Source organism: Archocentrus centrarchus, chromosome 1 (genome assembly GCF_007364275.1).
Source record: "Archocentrus centrarchus isolate MPI-CPG fArcCen1 chromosome 1, fArcCen1, whole genome shotgun sequence".
In the NCBI taxonomy this organism is placed as follows: domain Eukaryota; kingdom Metazoa; phylum Chordata; class Actinopteri; order Cichliformes; family Cichlidae; genus Archocentrus; species Archocentrus centrarchus.
The window spans coordinates 2,648,418-2,669,466 of record NC_044346.1 but is presented as its reverse complement, the minus strand read 5'-3'; the positions used below and the strand labels follow the sequence as shown (position 1 = coordinate 2,669,466).

The window sequence follows — 21,049 nt, the reverse complement described above, 5'->3', positions numbered from 1 at the left end:
AGTCACTCACTGAATTCCACCCTTGTACCAGCTTTATACTGTGTAGGGTTGGGAATGTAACATTGTTGGATTCAGTTAAATCCAAAAAGAGCAGCAGGTCAGCTGATCACAGCCCGGACACAAAGAAATGATTGTAGCTCATTTCTAAGTGATTCTTTTCCTCATGCTGCACCTCCACCTGCTGAATCCCACTGTAACCCCATGAGTCACCCATCTACAATCTAGGCAACAGCAAACTGAGTGAGTTTGAATTCTTTGTTCTTCTCTGCTTGTGTTCTGTATAACAGATGTTCAAGCTACAGTCAAAAGTGTTGACACCCCTGAAAATTCTCTAGAAAATGAAGTATTTCTCCCAGAAAATTATTGCAGTTACACATGTTTTGTTATAAACATTTATTTCCTTTGTGTGTATTGGAACAACACAAAAACTGAGGGGAAAAAAAGCCAAAATTGATATAATTTCATGCAAAACTGGGCCGAAAAAAAATCATTGGCACCTTTTCAGAATTGTGGGTAAATAACTTTGTTTCAAGTATTTGATGCTCGTTTAAACTCACCTGCAGCAAGTAATAGGTGTGGGGAATATAAAAATCACACCTGAAACCAGATCTTTGCATTGTGTGTCTGTGTGTGCCACACTAAGCATGAAGAACAGAAAGAGAATGAGAACTGCCTGAGGACCTGAGAACCACAATTGTGGAAAAATATCAGCAATCTCAAGGTTACAAGTCCATCTCCAGAGATCTTGAGGTTCCTTTGTCCACGGTGCACAACATAATCAAGAAGTTTACAGCCCACGGCACTGTAGCTAATCTCCCTGGATGAGGACGGAAGAGAAAAATTGATTAAAGGTTTCAATGCAGGAATGTCGGGATGATTGATAAGCAGCCCCAATCATGTTCCAAAGAAATTCAAGCTGTCCTGCAGGCTCAGGGTGCATCAGTGTCAGTGCAAACTATCCATCAACATTTAAATGAAGTGAAACGCTGTGGCAGGAGACCCACAAGGACCCCACTGCTGACAGAGACATACAAAGGCTAGCCTGCAATTTGCCAAAATGTACGTGAGTAAGCCAAAATCCTTCTGGGACCATGTCCTGTGGACAGATGAGACCAAGATGGAGCTTTTTGGAAAAGCACTTCATTCTATTGTTTACCGAAAACAGAACGAGGCCTACAAAGAAAAGAACACAGTACCTACAGTCAAATATGTTCAAATTTGTTTTGGGGTTGTTTTGCTGCCTCTGGCACTTGGTGCCTTGACTGTGTGCAAGGCATCACGAAATCTGAAGATTACCAAAGGATTTTGGGTTGCAATGAAGGGCCCAGTGTCAGAAAGCATCCTAGGTCATGGGTCTTCCAGCAAGACAATGACCCCAAACATCAAAAAGACTTCAAAAAGCACAAAGAAATGGAAACAAAGTGTTGGAGAGTTCTGAAGTGGCCAGCAATGAGTCTGGATCTAAATCCCACTGAACACCTGTGGAGAGGTCTTAAAATGTCTCCCCAGTTTGTTTTGTTGTTTGTATTTCTTGGATGGGTGTTCTGGAACGCAGTTTCATTGTATGTCTTGACGTATAATGACAATAAATTTTTCTTGATTCTTGAAAATTGCTGTTGGGAGAAGGCACCCTTCAAATATAAGAGACCTGGAGCAGTTTGGAAAAGAAGAGCGGTCCAAAATTCCAGTTGAGAGGTGTAACAGGCTTGCTTACCAAGTATTAAGTTGGGGGCGCCAATAATTTTGTCCATCCCATTTTGGGAGTTTTGTGTGAAATTAAATAAATTTAATTTTTTTTCTCTCTGTTTTTGTGTTGTTCCAATACACACAAAAGAAATAAACATGCACGTGACAAAACGTGTAATTGTAATCATTTCCTGGGAGAAATACAGAGGTGCCAACATTTTCAGCCATGACTGTAAGTACATTCATTAGAATTAGAATTAAAGTTAAAATAGTTTGTGTTCTGTTGTATTAATATTATTTTATTATTGCATTAATATGACATGAGATTCAGTTTCTTTTCCACAAAAATAGCTCCTTTTTTACTTCAGGTTAATTTCAGAGGTTGTACTTTTACTTGAGTAAAGAGGTTGAATCAATGCCTCAGCTTATTTTGAACACAAGTATCTGTACTTTTACTCTGATGAATTTGTGCACGTTTGCCACCTCTGGTGTACTGACAGTTTTGCAGAACTTTGTTGGTGTTTAGGAAGAAGAAAACCAAATTAAAACGCAGGTTAAACAAAAAAAGTTTTCAAAATAAAATCATGAGATAGGTGATACATGTTAAAGTAGAAATCATGAATGAAGAAAGTTATAGTTATTTTCCCATTATGCTTTGCTGCTCTTATATGTAAAGTTTTTAGTTTAACACATCAACATGTTCTAATTGTATTCAGATGCTGCTGAGACAACAACTCCATTAATTAACACTTAGTGAGACCTGAGCAAGAGAGCGAGTACTGCAGACTGTACTGTTCTGAGCCTGAGATACACTACGTGGACAAAAGTATTGGTCCACACCTGTTAATCTTTGAATTGAAATGAATGTGTTTGGTCCCATTGCCACAAGTGTATAAATCAAGCAGTCTGCCTTTACAAACACTTGTGAAAACACTCACCAAATTCAAGTGTGGTACTGCAACAGGACAGCACTGTTGCAACAAGTCAGTTCATGAAATTTCTTCCCTCGTATATATTCCTAATCAGCTGAAAGTGGGATTATTGCAGAGTGGAAGCATTTAGGAACCACAGCAGCTCAGAACAGGAAGTGTCAGACCATGTAAGGTTACAGAGGTCACCAAGACTCTGCTGGAACTGCAGAGTTCCAAACCTCCCCTAACATTAACAGCAGCACAAAAACAGTGTTCTGGGAGCTTCATGGTCAAGTAGCTCCTGCGGGTTTAACATGCCTGTGGCCCAGGACTGTTGTCCATATAGTGCAGGACCTTTACTTGACATTAGATTAGAGCATGCCATAGGTATAAAATGTAGTGCACTGTAGTGGTTTGAATCATATTTATGCAATTTGTTCATGTAAATGGGGAGTCTTCTTCACACACCTAGGCTAATTATGGAGATCCACAGGGTTCTGTGCTAGGACCAATTCTATTTACACTATACGTGCTTCCCTTACGCAGTATAATTAGAAAGCATTGCATACATTTTCATTGCTATGCAGATGATACTCAGCTTTATCTTTATCAGATGACACACATCAATTAATAAAACTGCAGGAATATCTCAAAGATATAAACATGACATGACCTCTAATTTCCTTCTTCTAAATTCAGAGGTTATCGTACTTATCAACTGTCAATCTTAGAAACCTGGTGTCTAACCAGATCCTTACTCTGAATGGCATTACTTTGGCCTGCAGTAACACTGTGCAGAATCTTGGAGTCATTTTTGACCAGGATATGTCCTTCAGTGCACATATTAAACAAATATGTAGGACTGCTTTTTTTTTTTTTTGCACTTGCACAATATTTCTAAAATTAGAAACATCCTGTCTCAATGTGATGCTGAAAAGCTAATTCATGCATTTATTACTTCTAGGCTGGATTATTGTAATTCATTATTATCAGGCTGTCCTAAAAGCTCCCTGAAAAGCCTTCAGCTGATAAAAAAATGCTGCAGCTAGAGTACTGACAGGGACTAGACAGAGAGAGCAGATTTCTCCCATATTGGCTTCTCTTCATTGGCTCCCTGTTAAATCCAGAATTCAATTTAAAATCCTTCTCCTCGCATGATCACAGCACTTATTTCTGTCCTAAGTTGCATTTATTTTTCAGTGTTTATTGATGATGGGAGAGTTGAGCCCCTGCATAAAGTTTTCTCCAGCACATCTCAAAGATTCTCACTGAGATTAAGATCCGGACTGTATGGTGGCCAGTTCATGTGTAAAATCCTAAACATAAAAGAAAACATGAAATCTCCCTAAATCCTCACGAGAACAATTAGTCAGCATGTGTGTCTTTGTGTGTTTGTGCATTTCTTTTAGCTTCTGCGTAAACGTTTTATCAGGAACAACATCGTCACAGTAATCTTCCAGGAGCCTGATGCTCCACCCTTCAGTCCCCAGAACATCCACTCACATTTCCAATATGTCTTCATCATCGTTCGAGTCCACCGACCCTGCAGCCAGCATACCTGTTACAGGTAAGACCTGAGCAGGTGAGACTATGTAAGTAGAACACATGAGACCTCTTGTTGTGTCCTGTGTGTCTCCATTAGTGTTGCAGTGTCCAGGCGTAGAGACGTCCCATCCTTTGGTCCCTTGATCCCACCAGGTTGGATATTTCCTGCCTCCCCTGCCTTCAGAAACTTCCTGCTCATGAAGATCATTAATGCTGAAAATGCCGTACGCAAGTCAGAGACCTTTATCACCATGGCAACACAATGCAGACAGGAGCACCTGAAGGAACTGGTAGAGAACTTTTCCACATCAACACCGGCGGACTCATCATCTTCCATCAAGCTGAGCTTCATCTCTCTGGGCGGGAAGAAAAAAGAGCGCAGCACACCACGGCCACACGCTTACCTGCACAGCGCCGGGGCTCTCGCCTGGAGTGTGACAGCTAAAGACTTCGACATGCCCTGCCAGCTCGCCATCTCCAATACGCTGGTGGTGCTTATAGAGGAAGCGAGCAGACAGGTGGCGTTCCACTGTTACTGCAGAGATGTGATTGGCTGGAGCACCGGCCACAAAGGCGTTAAACTTTTCTACGAATATGGAGATTGCGTGATGTTTTCAACACTGGAGAGAGGCTGGGAGACTATCCGAGAGATCACCCAGAGACTACAGGTGACCAGAATCCTTCAATGTTTTATACACCAGAACCATCTGACTCTTTATAAACCAGAACCCAAGCATGCATGGCATATATCTGACTGATCTGATGTCTTCTGCATCCTTAGCTGGTGACTCATGGTGGTCCTGCTGCGGACATGACTCTGAGGAGGAACCATCACGGTCAGCTTGGTTTTCACGTTAACTTTGAAGGAGTGGTGGCAGAAGTTGAGACCGACAGTTTTGCCTGGAAGGAGGGTCTCCGCCCTGGCTGTAGGCTAATGGAGATCTGTGGAGTCGCCATAGTAACGCTTTCTCATGAGCAGATAATTGACCTCCTGAGGACATCGACGACAGTGAGCGTGGTCGTTATTCTGCCGCACAGAGACGGGACGCCACACAGGTCATACGTTGGTTTATTTTTAACTTGTTTTAATGGGGACAGCTGGGAAAAAACAGAAATACATAAAAGTTTTTTAAAAGAAAGCAAACTTTCCACAGAAAATGTTTGACAGATTTTATGGCAGTTTAGTTAATTTGATGAAAGTGCAGCGGGATCCTGGAGACAGAAAGGTGGTGTGAGGATATCGCACTGCAACTCACTGAGTCGGTAGAAGAGGTAAAAATAGGTTCAGCTGATATTTTGATTATTCTAATTCATATCTAAATTCTTAGGACTTCCTGTCCAATCACTACATGTTGTCTGTCGCTGATTTATTAAAAAAATAATGGATGGATTATTTAGCCGTAATCCTCTCGCTTTAATCTCACTATATCAGTATGAGAGGCTTAGCACACCTGTCAGTCAGAATCTGAGTGCAAAACCAGGTCCTGATCTGACTCTGAATCAGGTCGAGGTGGCATCATGCTGACCTCGTGGTGACATCACACTGCTGGTTGTCACTGTACAGTTATTGATCCAAGTGCAGAGCTGCTGTGTGTGGACTAAAGAGATTCACCTGATTAATAATTTATTTTCTCTGAAACACTGAACAGACAAATTAAATATAAGCTAAAATTAAACCACTCAAAGTTGGCCTCTTTCAGTGCATGTACAGACAGTAAGCTCACTCAGGGATACAAAGCTGCTCTGAATTAGTAATAAGCTGCAGTTTGGAGGTCACTTCTTCAGAGTGAAGATTATCAGAGCAGAAAATATGGGAGTAATGTGTCGAAGACAACTTTACTGGGAAGAACAGGAAGCTGTCTGATAAACTTTCCTTATAGTTAAAGACTTTTACAAATAAACACCAGATACGGTCGATATTCCATAAAGCTACACTAGCCAATCAGCAGCCAGTAAATCTGAGCGTAGCACAGGTAAAATCTGTTTTACATAAGCAGCAGTACTTGGTTTGTCAGAGCTGAAGAGGGAAGTGATGGAGGATGAGGAGACAACAGCTGCAGGAAGAAAGAGCTCTGGATAAAAAAAAAAAACCTCAACATTTAGATGAAAAGCCAAAAAAAAAAAGCACTGATGTGGCAAAACACTTGGATTAATGATTCGCAATTTTAACCCTTTAACCTCTTTAGTGTTCTGACTTTGTTCTCTAAACCATCATTTAACCATTAATTTATTCACTCGCTGATTCTCTTACACACTCTTTCCTCTTTGGCCTTCAGGAGTTTCTCAGAAATTTACAGAGTCCCACGATATGAGTACAAATTGGACTCCGACGTCACTTCCTACCCCTTCAGAGTGACCCCACCCACCTGGCACAAAGTGTTGGAAACTCCGCCCACTCAGCCCATCACAGGTGAACCAGAACAGCAGCTGAGACAGATTAAACAGAGCTCCTCCTGTGACATGAATGAAGGATCCAGGTAACACACCTATACCTGTCACAATAACGGGTCAGAGTTAGGGGTCCCCAGAACCCAACAGAACGTTCTTTCTCTCTTTCTTTATCCTGTGAACAAACAGGGTGATTCAGAGGTCTTCTGTGTCTGAAGCTTATGAATTCTTTGGAATATTTATGAAGCCATTCTGGTGTTTATTTTCAGTTCCTCCTGTTAAGTTTCTTTTGTCTAAAGTTTTACATCATAGTTTAAGAAGATTATTGGCCTCATATCCATGTTGGTTTCTGTCCTGAGACAGTCATCTGGGTGTGAGGTGGTTAAAGGTCTTTAGGGCTGATGTGATGATTATTGATCGATTAGCAGCAGCTGTTATTGTCTGATAATGGACTTCACGCCACCCTGTTCACACGTACTGATCCACAAAACTCTGCAGTCACTAAACTCAGAGATGATTTTTGCTGATGATTATTTAGTGAAAATCAGACGGGTTTTACCCAGAATACCTCAGAACTCTGTCATTCTGCAGGTCACCGAGCAAACACTCGACTTCCAGTGACCCCGGACCACCTTTGACCCCACAGACCCACTCCCACTCCAGGTAATCTAATTAATATTGATTACTAATAACCGGTCTGCAGCCAGAAGACGTTTTCTTCTGAACAAAGTAATCTGATTACCTGACAATGTTAATTCTGCCTTCAGAGCTCTTCCTGATTGGTCGATCAGCTCTGATGAAAGCTCACTTGAGAGGATCAGGAAGTCTGAAGGTGAGATTACCTGGACCTGACCCACATCCAGTCCAGTTATCCTCTGGTCTGACTCTGCAATTCTGACCTTTGACCTTTAACCCTGTGGTGTCCTGCAGTCCTTCATCATATGATTCCTAAATCACAGGAAACAATAACTGAAAGCATCTTCATCTTCTCCTCCAGAGGCCAGTTACCTTCATCATCATCCTCATCATGTGACAAAGGCCCTCAGGGTGTTTCAGCCCAGTCTGATGGATGCTGCAAACACGTTGTCCAGCAGCAGCAGTGAGGGCAGACACTCCGACCACCATCTCACTGACATCAAGGTGGCTTCGATGGACAGTGGAATTGACTCCACCCTCTGCACATCATCAGCCCTACCTGCTGTTGCTGGGGCAACACTGGTCCTGAAAGATATCCAGGGAGGCAAATGGACAACCTCAGCTGGTCACATGACCAACCAGAGTGAGACCTGCTCTCTGTCCAGGTGAGCTGCAAGTAATCAAATGATGCTGTCTCTAAGTGTGATTTATTTATTTAATGTAATTAATTATGTATGTTTTGCCATTGAGCTCACCTCAGCATCCTTCCAGCAATCCTCCAGTTAGAGCACTTGGATTTGGCGCTTCAGTAAATTTATGGGTGTAGCAGTCAGACTGTGGAAGAAGCCGGTAAGGGAGCAGTCCAGAGTTGTCCCCCACATCATCCTTGTCTTGGTCTGTCTCAGGCAAATTTATCCTTCTTGTTCAGTAGTACGTTTTGCATGTAGTTAACATTTCCTCAGCTGGGAAAACAATACAGCCAGATCAGAGGTTCTCCCAGGATTCAGCTGGGATGTGAACAAGCAAAAAAATTCCAGTGCCATAATTCTACCCAGGCAGTTGATCTGCTGGTTGATTGCCTGGTTTTGTGCTTGATTTTGTAAACTTTTTGATTCCTTTTGTGTAAATGCCAGCTACGTTTCCATGTTGAGTTTCCACATTATAGATTGCTTGGAAAACCCCAAAGTGGAGTTTTTTTCTGTTCTGTGAACTTGAATGGAGTGAACTGTATTAGGAAAACAATGGATTAGATTTCTTTCTTTTTTTCTTATAAATTAACTGAAGTAACTGCAGCTGGACTGAGATCACCAAACTGTGTTGCCCTTTCATTTGGGTTTGCTTCCTTTCCTTTACTCATACCAGTCACGTGTAGAGTTGTTTTTTCCAGATATATTGTGCTTGATAATTTGAGCTTAAAATGCTATCAGTGGCCATGTGATGTGATGTCATACATAAATCCTTTGTGTGGTTTGACTTGAGTCATTGACTTAAACTGCTCCATCTTGCAGTTCTTTTCCTGAAGTTTGACATCAGCACAGACAAGTCCATGAGGTCATGACAAGAGTTTGGATGGATGGATGGATGGATGGATGGATGGATGATTAGTAGATGGATCAATGAAGGATGAATGATGAATTTTTGGATGCATGGTTATTCAATGGATGGATAAATGATGGATGAATAGATGATGGATGGATGGATGACTCACAGGAGCCACTGGGTCCAAACACCTTCACCTCTATTTTGCTTTCATGAAAAGTTCAAGGCCAACAAAGCTTTAATATCATCTACACATGTTTCTGCTTCAAGGGCAAATAATTTTGGCAGTCATCAGCATAACAATAAAACGAGACCTCATGTTATCTGAGGATAGAACCCAGAGGCAGTAAATACAGCAAAAAGTGCAGTGTCTTTAGAATTGAGCCCTGTAGGACACCATATGACAGAGAAGCACCAAATGATTCAGAACCAAGAATGTTCACAGAAAAAGTTCTGCCAGCTAAGACTGAAACCATTTAAGTGCAGTTCCACCAATGCCCACTAGGTGATGTAATCAAGATATTAAAATGTTGTGGTCAACTGTGTCAAAGGCAGCAGTTATGGCAACCAAAACCAGAACATCATTGTTGCCAGAATCACATGCAAGAAGGGTGTCATTAGAGACCCTTACTAATGCAGATTCTGTGCTATGAAGGATCTAAAAACCTGACAGAAAAACCTCCAGGATGCCGTTTTCATCTTAAAAAAAAATATGGATGGATGATGATGATGGATGCTGACCCTTTCGTTCCTGTCTCAGTGACTCTCATGGATCCACAAACTGGTCTGAAGACAGGTACAAGAGAAGTTCCTCTGCTAACTCACCTGCGGCCTTCATCACCTGTAGAGAAGGCTCCACCAAGGATGCAGGGCTTACTCAAGAGGGGGAAGGGCTGAAGAGATGCAGTAGGTGAGATTACCTCATAAAGAAGTGTCGGACCTGAGCTGTGTAATCCATCACTGTGAATTAAAAGCTATTAATAATCATACAAAATAGGTTTTCCAGGAGAAACTGTGAAATGTTCGTTTTCTAGGACGGGATCAAAGTGTGATGAGTGAGCTCATTTCAATTTTGAGAGAAACCAGTTGATTCTAATGATGAACTAAATACAGTTATATTCAATATCTAAAGTAATGTTAAAGTCACCCACTATAATTAATTCATCTGAACTGAAACCTGGGTTTCTGTAAGGCAGAATAAATATCTTGATTAATTATTAAATCATTTACTAACAGGAGACCTGTTTAATAATCCACATTTAACTGTTTTACTCTTTGGTAGATGGGGATGCCATATTGTTCTTTCTTTGTGAATTTTTCCCCTTACATTTTTTTTTTTTTTTTTTTGCTAGCTATTGGTCCTCGCTTCCTCCTTGCTGCACTCTGCACTTCCTAATGCACTGTCTGTCGTCCATCTGTCTTCCTCTCTTGCTCATTTTCTACATTTTCTTCATTCATCATCTCTTCAAGGTTTTCCTTCCATCTTCTCAACACACTCTTCACTCATGAGCACATTTCCATCTCTATCCTTAATCACCCTAACCTGCTGCACATCCTCCATCTCTCTGCAAGTCCTTTTCTTCTTCCTTAGTGTCCAGCCTCACACACAGCTCCCTATAAGCCTTTTGTTTTGTCTTTGCCACCTCTCTCTTTGCTGTAGTCCTAGCCTCCCAGTACTCCTGTCTGCTTTCTTCATCTACTTGATTATCCCACTTTTTCTTTGCTAACCTCTTCCTTTGAATAAATTCCTGTACTTCCTCATTCCAACACCAAGTCTGCGTATCCTCTTTCCTCTGTATAGATGGTATACCAAACACCTTCTTGGTAGTTTCCTCTTTCTCTTCTGACATCCAACCTTCATTCAGCATCACCCCTTTGATTTCTGACTTCAAACTCATGATCCTGTGTCGTTCTTTTTACCTCCATAACACTGTTCACATGCTCTTCCTTCAAGATTACCCCTACTCCATTTCTCTTCCAATCTGCACCATGGTAGAAGAGTTTGAATCCACCTTCACAGCTGGCCAATGGTAGCACAGTTTCCACTGGCACCCTATTAGCCAACAGTACCGGAGGCGGTCCTTGTTAGCCCGGGCCCAAAGTGATCCAGTGATCCTCGTGTTTGATTTGGCTAAGATTTCCAGATCTCTTTCCTGATGCAGCCTTCCCCGTTTATCCAGTCTTGGGAGCAGCATTAGGAGTACACTGGTTTATGGCCCCTACAGAACCATTGGGACAATTGATTTTCAGCTTCTGGTTCTTTAAACTGGTAAAATCACAGCGCAGTAATCAATAATTAACATAAGCTCCTCTTGCAGACTCAGCTGTGCTCCAGTCACAGATGTCAGCATGAAGCAATCTGATGTCACTACACCTGAGAAGGTGAGTCTGATTTCAATATTTGTTATTCATTAATTATTGGTAATTTATTAATCAAATTGCTCCAATTACAAATATAAATCAATACTAATATAGAGTTTGAATTTGATAACATTTTTATTGTCATGCGTTACTTGTCATTATATTGTCATCATCTCTGGTTTAATTATAACAAATAGGTTGAAACACATCGATGAACTTTCCCATAAACACAGTAACTGTGGTGAATATTGTGACACCTGCTGGAACCTGAAGGTTAGCCAGTCACTTCAGACAGTTTAATTCACTCTGACTTTATTCATATACTCCCAAAAACGTTGGCTCAAGGAACGTTATATTTCAAAATAGCGACCCTACAAAATTAGAGAGGAGACTCCAACAATTAGACAGTGGGAAGGAAGGACTCCCTTTTAACAGGAAGAAACCTCCAACAGAACCAGGATCAGGGAGGGGCAGTCATCTGCTCCAACCGGATGGGGGTGAGAAAGAGAAGAGACCAGCTGCACCTGGTGAAGTAGATGTTACAATTCAACAATGAAAAATGTTATCACCGTGTAATTAACAAACAAATCACTCCCTGTCTGAGTCCCTTTCACTGAGTGCGGTACTGCCAGCTCCTCTGGAACCTCAAACTCTTTGGTTATCCCACAGCTCTCGCCCAGAGCCAAGAGAAAAAAGTCAAAATGCCATAAACCAGTGGTGTATAAACACACAGAGAATGAAAAGAGGTGCATCATGGGAACCCCGCAGGCCTATTGCAGCATAACTAAGGGATGGTTCAGGGTCACCTGATCCAGCCCTGTAACTATAAGCTTTATCATAAAGGAAAGTTTTAAGCCTAATCTTAAAAATAGAGAGGGTGTCTGTCTCCTGAATCCAAACTGGGAGCTGGTTCCACGGAAGAGGGTCCTGAAAGCTGAAGGCTCTGCCTGATACGGTACTTTGAGGTCTTTGAGATACAGTAAGATGGGGCCTGATTATTCAAGACCTTGTATGTGAGGAGAAGGATTTTAAATTCTATTCTAGATTTAACAGGGAGCCAATGAAGAGAAGCCAGTATGGGGGAGCCTTCAGCATTTTGGATCAGCTGAAGGCTTTTCAGGGAGCTTTCAGGACAGCCTGATTTTTCTAACAACCAATCCTTCATCTTTCAGCCTATCAGAGTCTCTGGTGTCCAGCCGCCATCTCCATGGAAATCTCTGACACGCACAATGTCGCATGACATGTTGTACAGGACTTTGTTTCACAGCTCTCAGCTGATGTCAGACCTGCTGCTGCCACATCACCACAGCACGCTGCCGCTGAGGAGACCGCCACTGCCGCTACAAAGGAGTGAGTACCTGTTCTCTGAATTTCAAAATAAAAGTTGCTGTGACGCTCACTTGTGTTCCTCCACAGGTGTACACTTTTACTCTGACAGCCTATTGGCTCTGAGGTGCAACATGGCTGAAGATGAACACGTGCCCCTCCCCCAAGCCTCATCACAGCTAGACTGGTATCACCTGGATGGCACTCGAGCTTTCAAAGGTAACAGTCACCTGACAGAGGGGTGAGGGTGAGGGAGTTTGAGTCTGCAGTAATGGTCCTGCAGCATGGGGAAGGAGTCACATGATAATTTGTATTGTTAGCTCCAGGAGCAGCACTAACCCCAGCCAGTTAACAGGTAGTACTGTATGAAAAGGCTACATTTAAACTGCTGATTGGTACCTTAATCTGTCTCGTATCCTCAGAAGCTGAAAACCTGGCTTTGAGTGTTATGAACTCGTCACCCCTGACTATCATTTTTTCAGATCCCTGCAGATAGTAGGTCACAGTGGAGGCTGAGCAGCTGTTTCCACAGCTGATGAGGCCAGCAGCTTGGAGCTACAGCTGTTTCAGTTCAACCTGTCTCCCTCAGTGTTGGCTGCACTCGTTTATCCCAGATTTAATCACTAGGATGCTGTGAGTGCAGAAAAACAGTATTTATCAGTCATTGTCTCTAAAATCTGCCACAGAAGTCAAGTTTTATTCAGCACCACCAACGCTGTTCTCAGTCCTCCGCCTGCCACTTACCCTCCTGCAGGAAAATCTCCTACAGTTCATCACATCACCCTCTGCCTACAACCCTTCTGCCTTTTTCTCTGCTTTGGCTGAAGTGGTCAGCCAATGAAGCCCACTCTGTGCTCCCTGGACATTATCCCCACCCAAAGAGACCTTTGATCATATCAAGTCTAGTGATCATGCCATCGAGCAGCCATCTGTCAGAAAACCAAAGCTCTAATCTCTAATCTGCCTTTTCTCTCTGAGGAGCTGGAGGAAGTTGTTTTTCGCCAGCTCCTGGAAACAAATGATGAATCAGCACCTTTAAAGGTTTTGAATGGCCTCTTATTAACTTTCGGACTTTCGGTACAGTGGATCGTGGCATCCTGGTCTCCAGGTCGGAGCTTTACAGGAGCTGCTCTCGAATGGTTTACTTCAAGCAGACGTTTTTCTGTCAGCTGTATGTTTTTTCAGCAGCAGCAGCTTTCCTCACATGTGGGCTCCATTACTTTTTTCCTTTTATGTGTCAGGATCAGTTCTCAGATAGAAGGAATTCCATTTCCCCCTCAAACAGAAACCCATCTTTAACCCCTGTGGACGCTATATAATCGTGGATGGCCATAACTTTCCAAACCTCAGAGCCAAAATCAGAGGTGGTACTTTGGGGACCCCCTGACCTTCACTCCTCTTTATAGTGATCCTGGCCCTTTGGAAAGCTTGAAAACAGCCTTTGTTTAAAAAAAAAAAAAAAACTGTTGGTGATTTTTAATAAATAAATGCTGCTGTCAGAGGGAGTTTTTCCAGCTGAAGGCCCTTCACCTCCGTCACCGACTGCTTTCACTCCATCCAGGCTTGATTACTGCATCTGATCTTTTAACTATGCACGCTCCCAAAAGATCACTGAGGTGAGCTGAGCAGATGCTTCTGGTTGTAAAAGCACAGAACAGATCGAGCCTTTGCTGTAGCTGCTCCTAAACTTTGGGACAGCCTGACCTCAGCAACACTCGACATGTTTAAAACTCGTTTGTAACCTCATTTTTATTCCTTGGCTGTTAAACCAGACTGGGTGTGTATGGTTTACAGAGAGGGGTCAGAAAAAGAGAAAATATCCAGCGAGCAGCAGTTCTCTGGAAGAAAATGCCTTGTTGACGCCAGAGGAAGGGGAGAATGGACAGACACAGTGTACCATTCTCTGACGGCTGCTTCCAGCACCATGTCACAAAGCTCAGATCATCTCAAACTGGTTTCTTGAGTTCACTGCACTCAGACGGCCTCCACAGTCAGCAGATCTCAGTCCAGCAGAGCAGCTTTGGGATGCGGAGAAACGGGAGATTCACAGCTGCGTGACGCTGTCATGTCAACATAGATCAAAATCTCTGAGGAAGGTTTGCAGCAGCGTGTTGAATCTGTGTCATGAAGAATTAAAGCAGCTCTGAAGGCAAAAGGGGAGCCAACCTCATACTGGCAATATGTACCGAATGAAGTGTCTATTAAGAGTAGAATCCCCTTAGTTTCACTATAACCGTTAATACCCCACTAAACTGCACTTCATGTAGCAGCAGATCTAACGTCTGGTTAAAGAACCCAACAGAATTAGGAGATTACCTTTAAACTTTACATTTTGAGTTTACCTTTGAAAATAACCATCTTCTGAGTGTGAGCATTAACTCCTGCCTCCGTACCTTCAGCTCGCAGACAGACTCCAAACTGCACAGAAACAGTCGGCGTGTTTTGTGATAGTTGCAGAGGTTTTTGAAACGTTGCTGCCATTTTAAACAGTTTCTACACTGATGCTCCAATTCAGGGTTGCGGGGGGAGGGGGGGGGGGGGGGGGGGGGTGGAGCTTGTCACAGGTGTTGTAGGGCTTACCGTACAACCCTTAGCATATCCGCCTCCTGTGGTCACATGACTTACAGCTGGACTGGACTCTGCCTTATAGTAAAGTCGCTAACAGTCTGTTGATTGTTCTGAAGCCCCGCTCTTTTGGTTTACTGGTTGTTTGTGTGTTGTGTCAGTCACCCAGCATCTTCATGTTTGTTTGTGTGTTCGCAGCAGCAGATGTCGATGTCAATCAGATGCATCGCACAGTGGAAGTGACATCACAGAGCTCCGTTCTGGAGGGCAGGTGAGATGCAACACCTCATTTGAAGTGGCCATGAAACCCTGCAGGCTAATTTACAGCATGGAGCTGCTCTAAATCTGTCACAGTAACTCTGTGTGTGAAGCTGCATTTAAGAAATAAGAGTGTACATTTTTTTTAGAACATGTGTAGCGCCATCCTCTGCCAGCACAGACTGTGACATCACTGATTGGTTGATGGACCAACGAGCTGGAGTCAGACACTCTGATTTTATCCCAGCAGTTAATCTGTGACAGGTTTGGAGCAGCTCCATGCTGTAAATTAGCCTTCATACATGCAGGGTTTCATGGCCACTTTAATCTCTCTCAAACTGTAATATTGCTGACATCACAGTTACATCATGTCTCCCCTCCCCTCAGTGACACTGCAGACGGCTCCCTGTCAGGTAAAGTTCTCCGGCTGGAGGAGATTCTTCATCAGCTGCAGCTCGACCTGCTGAAGGTAAAATTCAACAAGCTGATGTCATGCAGGTGAGAGGATGACCTCATCACGCTGACCTGTGTCTGTGTTGTGTTCAGGAACAGCAGGATAAAGCTGCGCTGCAGCAGCAGGTACTGAGCCTCCGTCAGGAAAACCGCCGTCTGCAGGAGGAGAGCCAAAGCGCCGCCGAGCACATCAGGAGGTTCACCACATGGATGCTGCGCAGGGATTCGTTACCATAGTGGCACCATGAGGATTCATTCTGACCATTCAGAGAGCACGATTATATGACCTGCAGCAGATCGTGATGACGAGAATCGATAAATGGATTGCCATAAAGCAGCGGGATGGATGAAGATGAGGATGACTCAGATTCACTGATTGATCAATGATTAAACTGCAGACACGCTGACCTCAGTGGTTTGCACTCTCTGTCAGTCCTCCTTTGTTCTCTGGATGTGGGCGGAGCCTCAGGGTGATAGATGAACTAACTGCTGATTCTTTGTATTTGTTTTCACAAAGAAAAATGGAAACCTTTGAACTCTGAGAACGACACCAACAAAGAAGAAAATGTCTCTTCCTGTGTCTTCCTGTCCTTCAGACCAAAGCAAAGGACGACCGCATCATCTCAGCAGCAGTTTGTGAATCATCATTCGCGTCCTGTCAGGAAGTGGATGATGATGATGATGATGATGATGATGATGATGATGATGATGATGATGATGATGAGCTTTTACTAAACATCTCAGCTCGAGATGTTTAAAGAAATGTTTTCTGTTCAGATTAAATTTCTGCCTCAGTTCTTCAAAGGACGTGAGAACATCAGTGTGGATCATACAGATGTTTTATTCAAAATGAATAACGCTGACAGGTTCTATACGTGCATTTTTAAAACACTTTGAGTCATTCTTTCATTTTCACTGAAATCTGCTTCCTGCTGTTACATATCATTTCTTTCTGTTGGCTAAAAGGGAAAGCCATCTGCGCCAACCAGTTGGGGGTGAGGGGGGAGAGACAGGACAAAAGATACTATGTAGGAGAGCCAGAGATTAAAAACTAATGACTAAAAACTAATGATTACATTTTGTATAAACTACTCAGATGTGATTAATATAATTAGAGCAGCATTCACAGACTGTGGAAGGTTCTCATTTGGAAGCATTCCCATCAGTCAGGATGATCATTTCATTTTACATTTTTTATACAAAACAATCAGAAGTGGAACATTTTAAAGGGTTAGAGTATGAAGTCGTTACATCAGAAAATCTGACAAGGTTTCTGGATCAAACTGTCGTTTTTTGTTTTTTTTTTACCTGAGCTCTGACACTGAAATAACCACTCACTAAATGTGTTCCTCCAAAACCAGATAGAATAAAATACTGTGAAGAGTAAACGTCTTTAGGTTCATCTTTTTTTTTCCTCTCTCTCTCATTGGGTCAAACTGAAGCAGCTTGAGGAGGATCTGGTTCTGCATGCTGGAGCGGTGTGGTTCCTGGTCCAAAGGTGTGTCAGGTTGTGTTTTTAAACTGGCTGCAGGTGTGAGGTGGATGAAATGTTGTGACTACGTGAGGAAAGGTAAACTGTAACAAGCTCTGAGTGGTCACATGACTGAGCATCCAAGTTTTTTAATATGTGAAGTTTTTGAATTCATGAGAAGCCCCTCTGTGCTTTGGACAGATGTTGAACTGCTGCAGCGAATCAGAGAGCAGGAAGTCCATCTGCTGTCAAACGCCGCCCCCTGGTGGAAGCAGTTGTCAGTATAGATTGTGTGTCACAGAAAAACGCTTCAGTTTGTTCTCTGCGGCGACACAGGAAATGTTTGGTAGTTTTACACTTTATTTCTCTGATCAGCATAAACATTAGAAACCGTGACATCACTGATCAATAATCAACACTTGGGTGTCAGCTGCAGATCTCGTGACCTCTGAGGTGTGTGAGCATGCTCAGTAGCGAGTAGTGAACCCGCGGATCTCAAGTTTGGAAATCTCTCGCTCGTTGGAGAAAACAGCTCGATCAATTCGGGAACTCGGACTGCCGACGCTCTTCAGCCAGTGCTTCCTGAGGAGGAGGAAGAGGAGTACAGTTAGTATATTATAGATATTCCTCTGTTACCTCTGACCCCGCATACAGCAGCTGTTCACCGACTTCAGTGGCAATAAAGAAACATTCTGAATCTCTGCTCCTACTCTTCATCACTGTGAGGTCACCTGACAGCAGAGGTGGCAAAAGTACTGACATTCTGTACTTAAGTAGAAGTACAAGTACTTGTGTTAAAAAAATAGTTTGGTAAATGTCGAAGTTCAACTTCTGCCATCTTCTATGCAGCAGTATGTTGGAGCAGCAGCTTGTCTACAGCTGAGAGGAAGAAGATAGACAAGCTCATCAGGAAAGCCAGCTCTGTCCTAGGATGTCCTCTCGACTCAGTGCAGGTGGTGGGAGACAGAAGGACTCTGACCAAAATAACATCACTGATGGACAAGGTCTCCCATCCCATGCATGAAACTGTTGCTGAGCTGGAGAGCTCCTTCAGTGACAGACTGCTGCATCCTAAATGCACAAAGGAGCGTTACCGTAGATCCTTCCTCCCAGCAGCTGTAAGACTTTATAATCATCACTGCTCCCAACAAAAACCACAATAACCTACACAATGTAGGATAATATATAATATACTGTAAATAGTCCGGCCTGTTAAGGTTCAACACACAGGCACATCATGTACATTGTATATAGTGTTATTATTAGTAGTATTAAGGTTAATCTTGTTTGTTGATTTTATATATATTTATATTCTTTTCTTAATAGTGTGAATTATTATATTTTTACTTATATTTATAATAACTGCGGCTGCTGTTACACCCAAATTTCCCCTCTGTGGGACAATAAAGGCTGTTTCTTCTTCTTCTTTACTTAAGTAAAAGTAAAAAAGTACAGGCTCTAAAATGTACTCAAAGTAATAAAGTAAAAGTAGCTCTTTGGAGGACGTTTCTACCTGCTATTTTTGTGTAGAGCTAAACAAACCTTATTATATATTACATGAGAATACAAACATTATTCCAATCTAAATTTTAATTCTAATGAACGCACTCAGCTTGAATCTGTTATGTAGGACACAAACTGTGAAAGGGAATTTAAACACAGCTCTGTTCTCTGTGTCCTCCATAGTAGAGGGTGACTGTGCCTCCACCTAAACACAAACATACTCAGGGGTTACAGTGGGATTCAGAAGGTGGAGGAACCCTAAGATCAGCTGTAGTGGCTCTGCATAGGAAGAAGAATCACAGCTTTGTATTGTGAGCTGCAGTAAATGATGTTGGTGTGCAGGCTGTGATCAGCTGACCTGCTGCTGCTGCTCTGAGGTTTACTGCTCTGTGAGGATGAAGTAAACTCACAAAGATGTAACCCAGTATTTCACAGCTCTCTGAGCTGATCTCCATCCCCTACACTGACAGCATACAGGCTGTAGAAATGTTGGATTCAATGACTGAATCTCAGCATCAGCAGCTTTGATTCAAACTCATCTCTGCTGCACTGATGTAACCTGTAACTCTGACCATGAACACAGCCTCTGTGCAGCAACACAGAGCTTTACTGTAAATACAGTACAACAAACTAACCTGTTTATTACACACTAAACTGCAGTATTTTCATACAATCTTTGAATAACACAAAGTTAGCATACCTCAGTTTGTTTTGCACTCATTTTTAATTCTAACCTCTTCTTCCTCTCCTGTCCTCTTTCTCCATCTCTGAGTGAACTTCTCTCTCTTTGCTCTCCCTGAAATACAGCAGCTCTTCTTTTAGCTAGCAGACACACTGTGTGACAAACTGCACACACTTTGTGTGTTTGCTGATATTTGTTGCGTTCAGTGAGCACTGATAGCCAATCCTGCCCCATTAAAGAGCACAGGACAAGGTTACATCACAGGATGTTCAAGACAGCCGCCGTGGGAGTAGGTGGAGTCAGAGGATGGAGGGCGGAGTCTTTGTTTCTGCTCTGCTCTTAGCCCCTCCCATCGTAAAGGTATGGCAGCAGGAGTTTAATGAACTGCTTCATTTTAATATGCCAGGTAAACGTCTGGCATCACAGGTGTGATAGAGATCATGGTTTAATCTCAGAGCGTGGAGTGACAGGTATCCGCTTTTTACTCCCACATACAGAAATCGTGAAGGAGGAGGAGTTTGATCTTCTTCAATAAAAAAGGATGAGAGCTGTGGCCACACCTCTTTTATACCTGAAGGTAAAAAACACTTGTAAAGGGTACACCTGAGCATCCTCCTGCAGCCTTCTCCCTCCTCTGTCCTCCTGATGCATTATAGATCTTCTTGGAGCTCTGACACTGATTTCAGGTCAGAGGAGGATGGAGGCGGCATATGAGGAAAACAGTTTATATGCTGCAAAGCATCATGGGAGCTATAGTACTGAACTGACAACACTTTCAAATAAGTCTATTAAAGGGTGTGTGTGTATAGGTGTAGGTGTAGGAGAGCTGTCTGATTGGTCAGTCAAACTCACATGTCACTGACTTTGTCCCTTGGTCCCTGGACCTGACCAATCACAGTGCCCTGTCTGGTGTTCTTCACCCAGCCGCTGAGTCCCAGACTGCTACCGTGATCCTCCGTGTACTGACAGAGTCACAAGGGTGTGCGTTAACTCATGTGAAACATTTCCATGTTACAAACACTGATTATAGACGGCACTAATGTGAAGAAGAAGAGGGAGCTCACCATCCTGAAGCAGACACCTGAAAACATAAACACAGGATCAGCATGTAAAACGATAACATGAATAAATGAACACAGCAATAGGCGTCAGGTGACCTACCCTAACCCTAACCCTGACCTACCCTGCACGTTCCCAAAGATCTCAAAGTCCACAGAGACGAGTTTGTTTTCAGCCATGACGGTGTGAAGAAGACAAAATAAAAGCACAGAGAGAATCATGTCTGCTCAGCTGAGATATTTTTATCTCTGATATTTAAACCTCTCTCACAGAGCTTCAAAATAAAAGCATCACCATTAGCTGGACACAGTCATTGTGATTTTATTTTGAAGGTCATTCATACTGTATTTATAGTACAGAATACTTCCTGTGTGTGCCCACCAAAGTAAAATACATTTTTATTAACAGCTACTCAAAAAAAAAGGACTCACCTTCCTCCACTTTCTAAACATGACCAATCAAACACACTCTCACCTGCAGACGCAAAGGAAGACCTTTCAGACTGAAAGCAGCTAATGTGGCAAACTCAGTTTAAATAACTCACCTGGTTTACCTGCAGCTTTCAGCTGCCTGCCGTGGTCTTCATAGATGTTTGATGCTGATGAGAGTGGATGTCATCCTCTGTGTCTGACGGCGTGGACAGGAAGGACAGCTAAAAGAGGACAG

At 42.8% G+C, this 21,049-nt stretch overlaps 2 protein-coding genes across 4 annotated transcripts in view; one reads left to right on the top strand and one right to left on the bottom strand.

Annotated features, from left to right (window-relative positions):
* Positions 1–17,155, top strand: part of LOC115789511 (signal-induced proliferation-associated 1-like protein 2) — a 32,349-nt gene extending 15,194 nt beyond the window's left edge. The window contains exons 7-20 of the mRNA XM_030742959.1: positions 4,007–4,164; positions 4,240–4,810; positions 4,924–5,198; positions 6,419–6,619; positions 7,122–7,193; positions 7,298–7,362; positions 7,528–7,831; positions 9,466–9,615; positions 11,024–11,087; positions 12,239–12,416; positions 12,483–12,611; positions 15,156–15,228; positions 15,603–15,684; positions 15,762–17,155. Of these exons, the coding sequence (XP_030598819.1) occupies positions 4,007–4,164; positions 4,240–4,810; positions 4,924–5,198; positions 6,419–6,619; positions 7,122–7,193; positions 7,298–7,362; positions 7,528–7,831; positions 9,466–9,615; positions 11,024–11,087; positions 12,239–12,416; positions 12,483–12,611; positions 15,156–15,228; positions 15,603–15,684; positions 15,762–15,905 (2,466 nt within the window). The 3' untranslated portion in view covers positions 15,906–17,155. The remainder of the gene's footprint in view (positions 1–4,006; positions 4,165–4,239; positions 4,811–4,923; positions 5,199–6,418; positions 6,620–7,121; positions 7,194–7,297; positions 7,363–7,527; positions 7,832–9,465; positions 9,616–11,023; positions 11,088–12,238; positions 12,417–12,482; positions 12,612–15,155; positions 15,229–15,602; positions 15,685–15,761) is intronic.
* Positions 17,156–17,386: 231 nt separating this feature from the next.
* Positions 17,387–20,989, bottom strand: LOC115789661 (acylphosphatase-2-like). Of its 3 annotated transcripts, XM_030743183.1 has the most exons (5): positions 20,928–20,967; positions 20,508–20,526; positions 20,389–20,405; positions 20,177–20,286; positions 17,387–17,721 (listed from the first exon to the last, which is right to left on the bottom strand). In XM_030743183.1, exons 3-5 carry the CDS (start codon positions 20,389–20,391, stop codon positions 17,607–17,609), a joined length of 228 nt encoding a protein of 75 aa, XP_030599043.1. In that variant the 5' UTR covers positions 20,392–20,405; positions 20,508–20,526; positions 20,928–20,967; the 3' UTR covers positions 17,387–17,606. The 3 variants fall into 3 exon arrangements, with proteins under 3 accessions (XP_030599043.1, XP_030599037.1, XP_030599028.1); XM_030743177.1 differs by lacking the exon at positions 20,508–20,526 and having other exon boundaries at positions 20,928–20,989; XM_030743168.1 differs by lacking the exon at positions 20,928–20,967 and having other exon boundaries at positions 20,508–20,631.
* Positions 20,990–21,049: the final 60 nt, after the last annotated feature.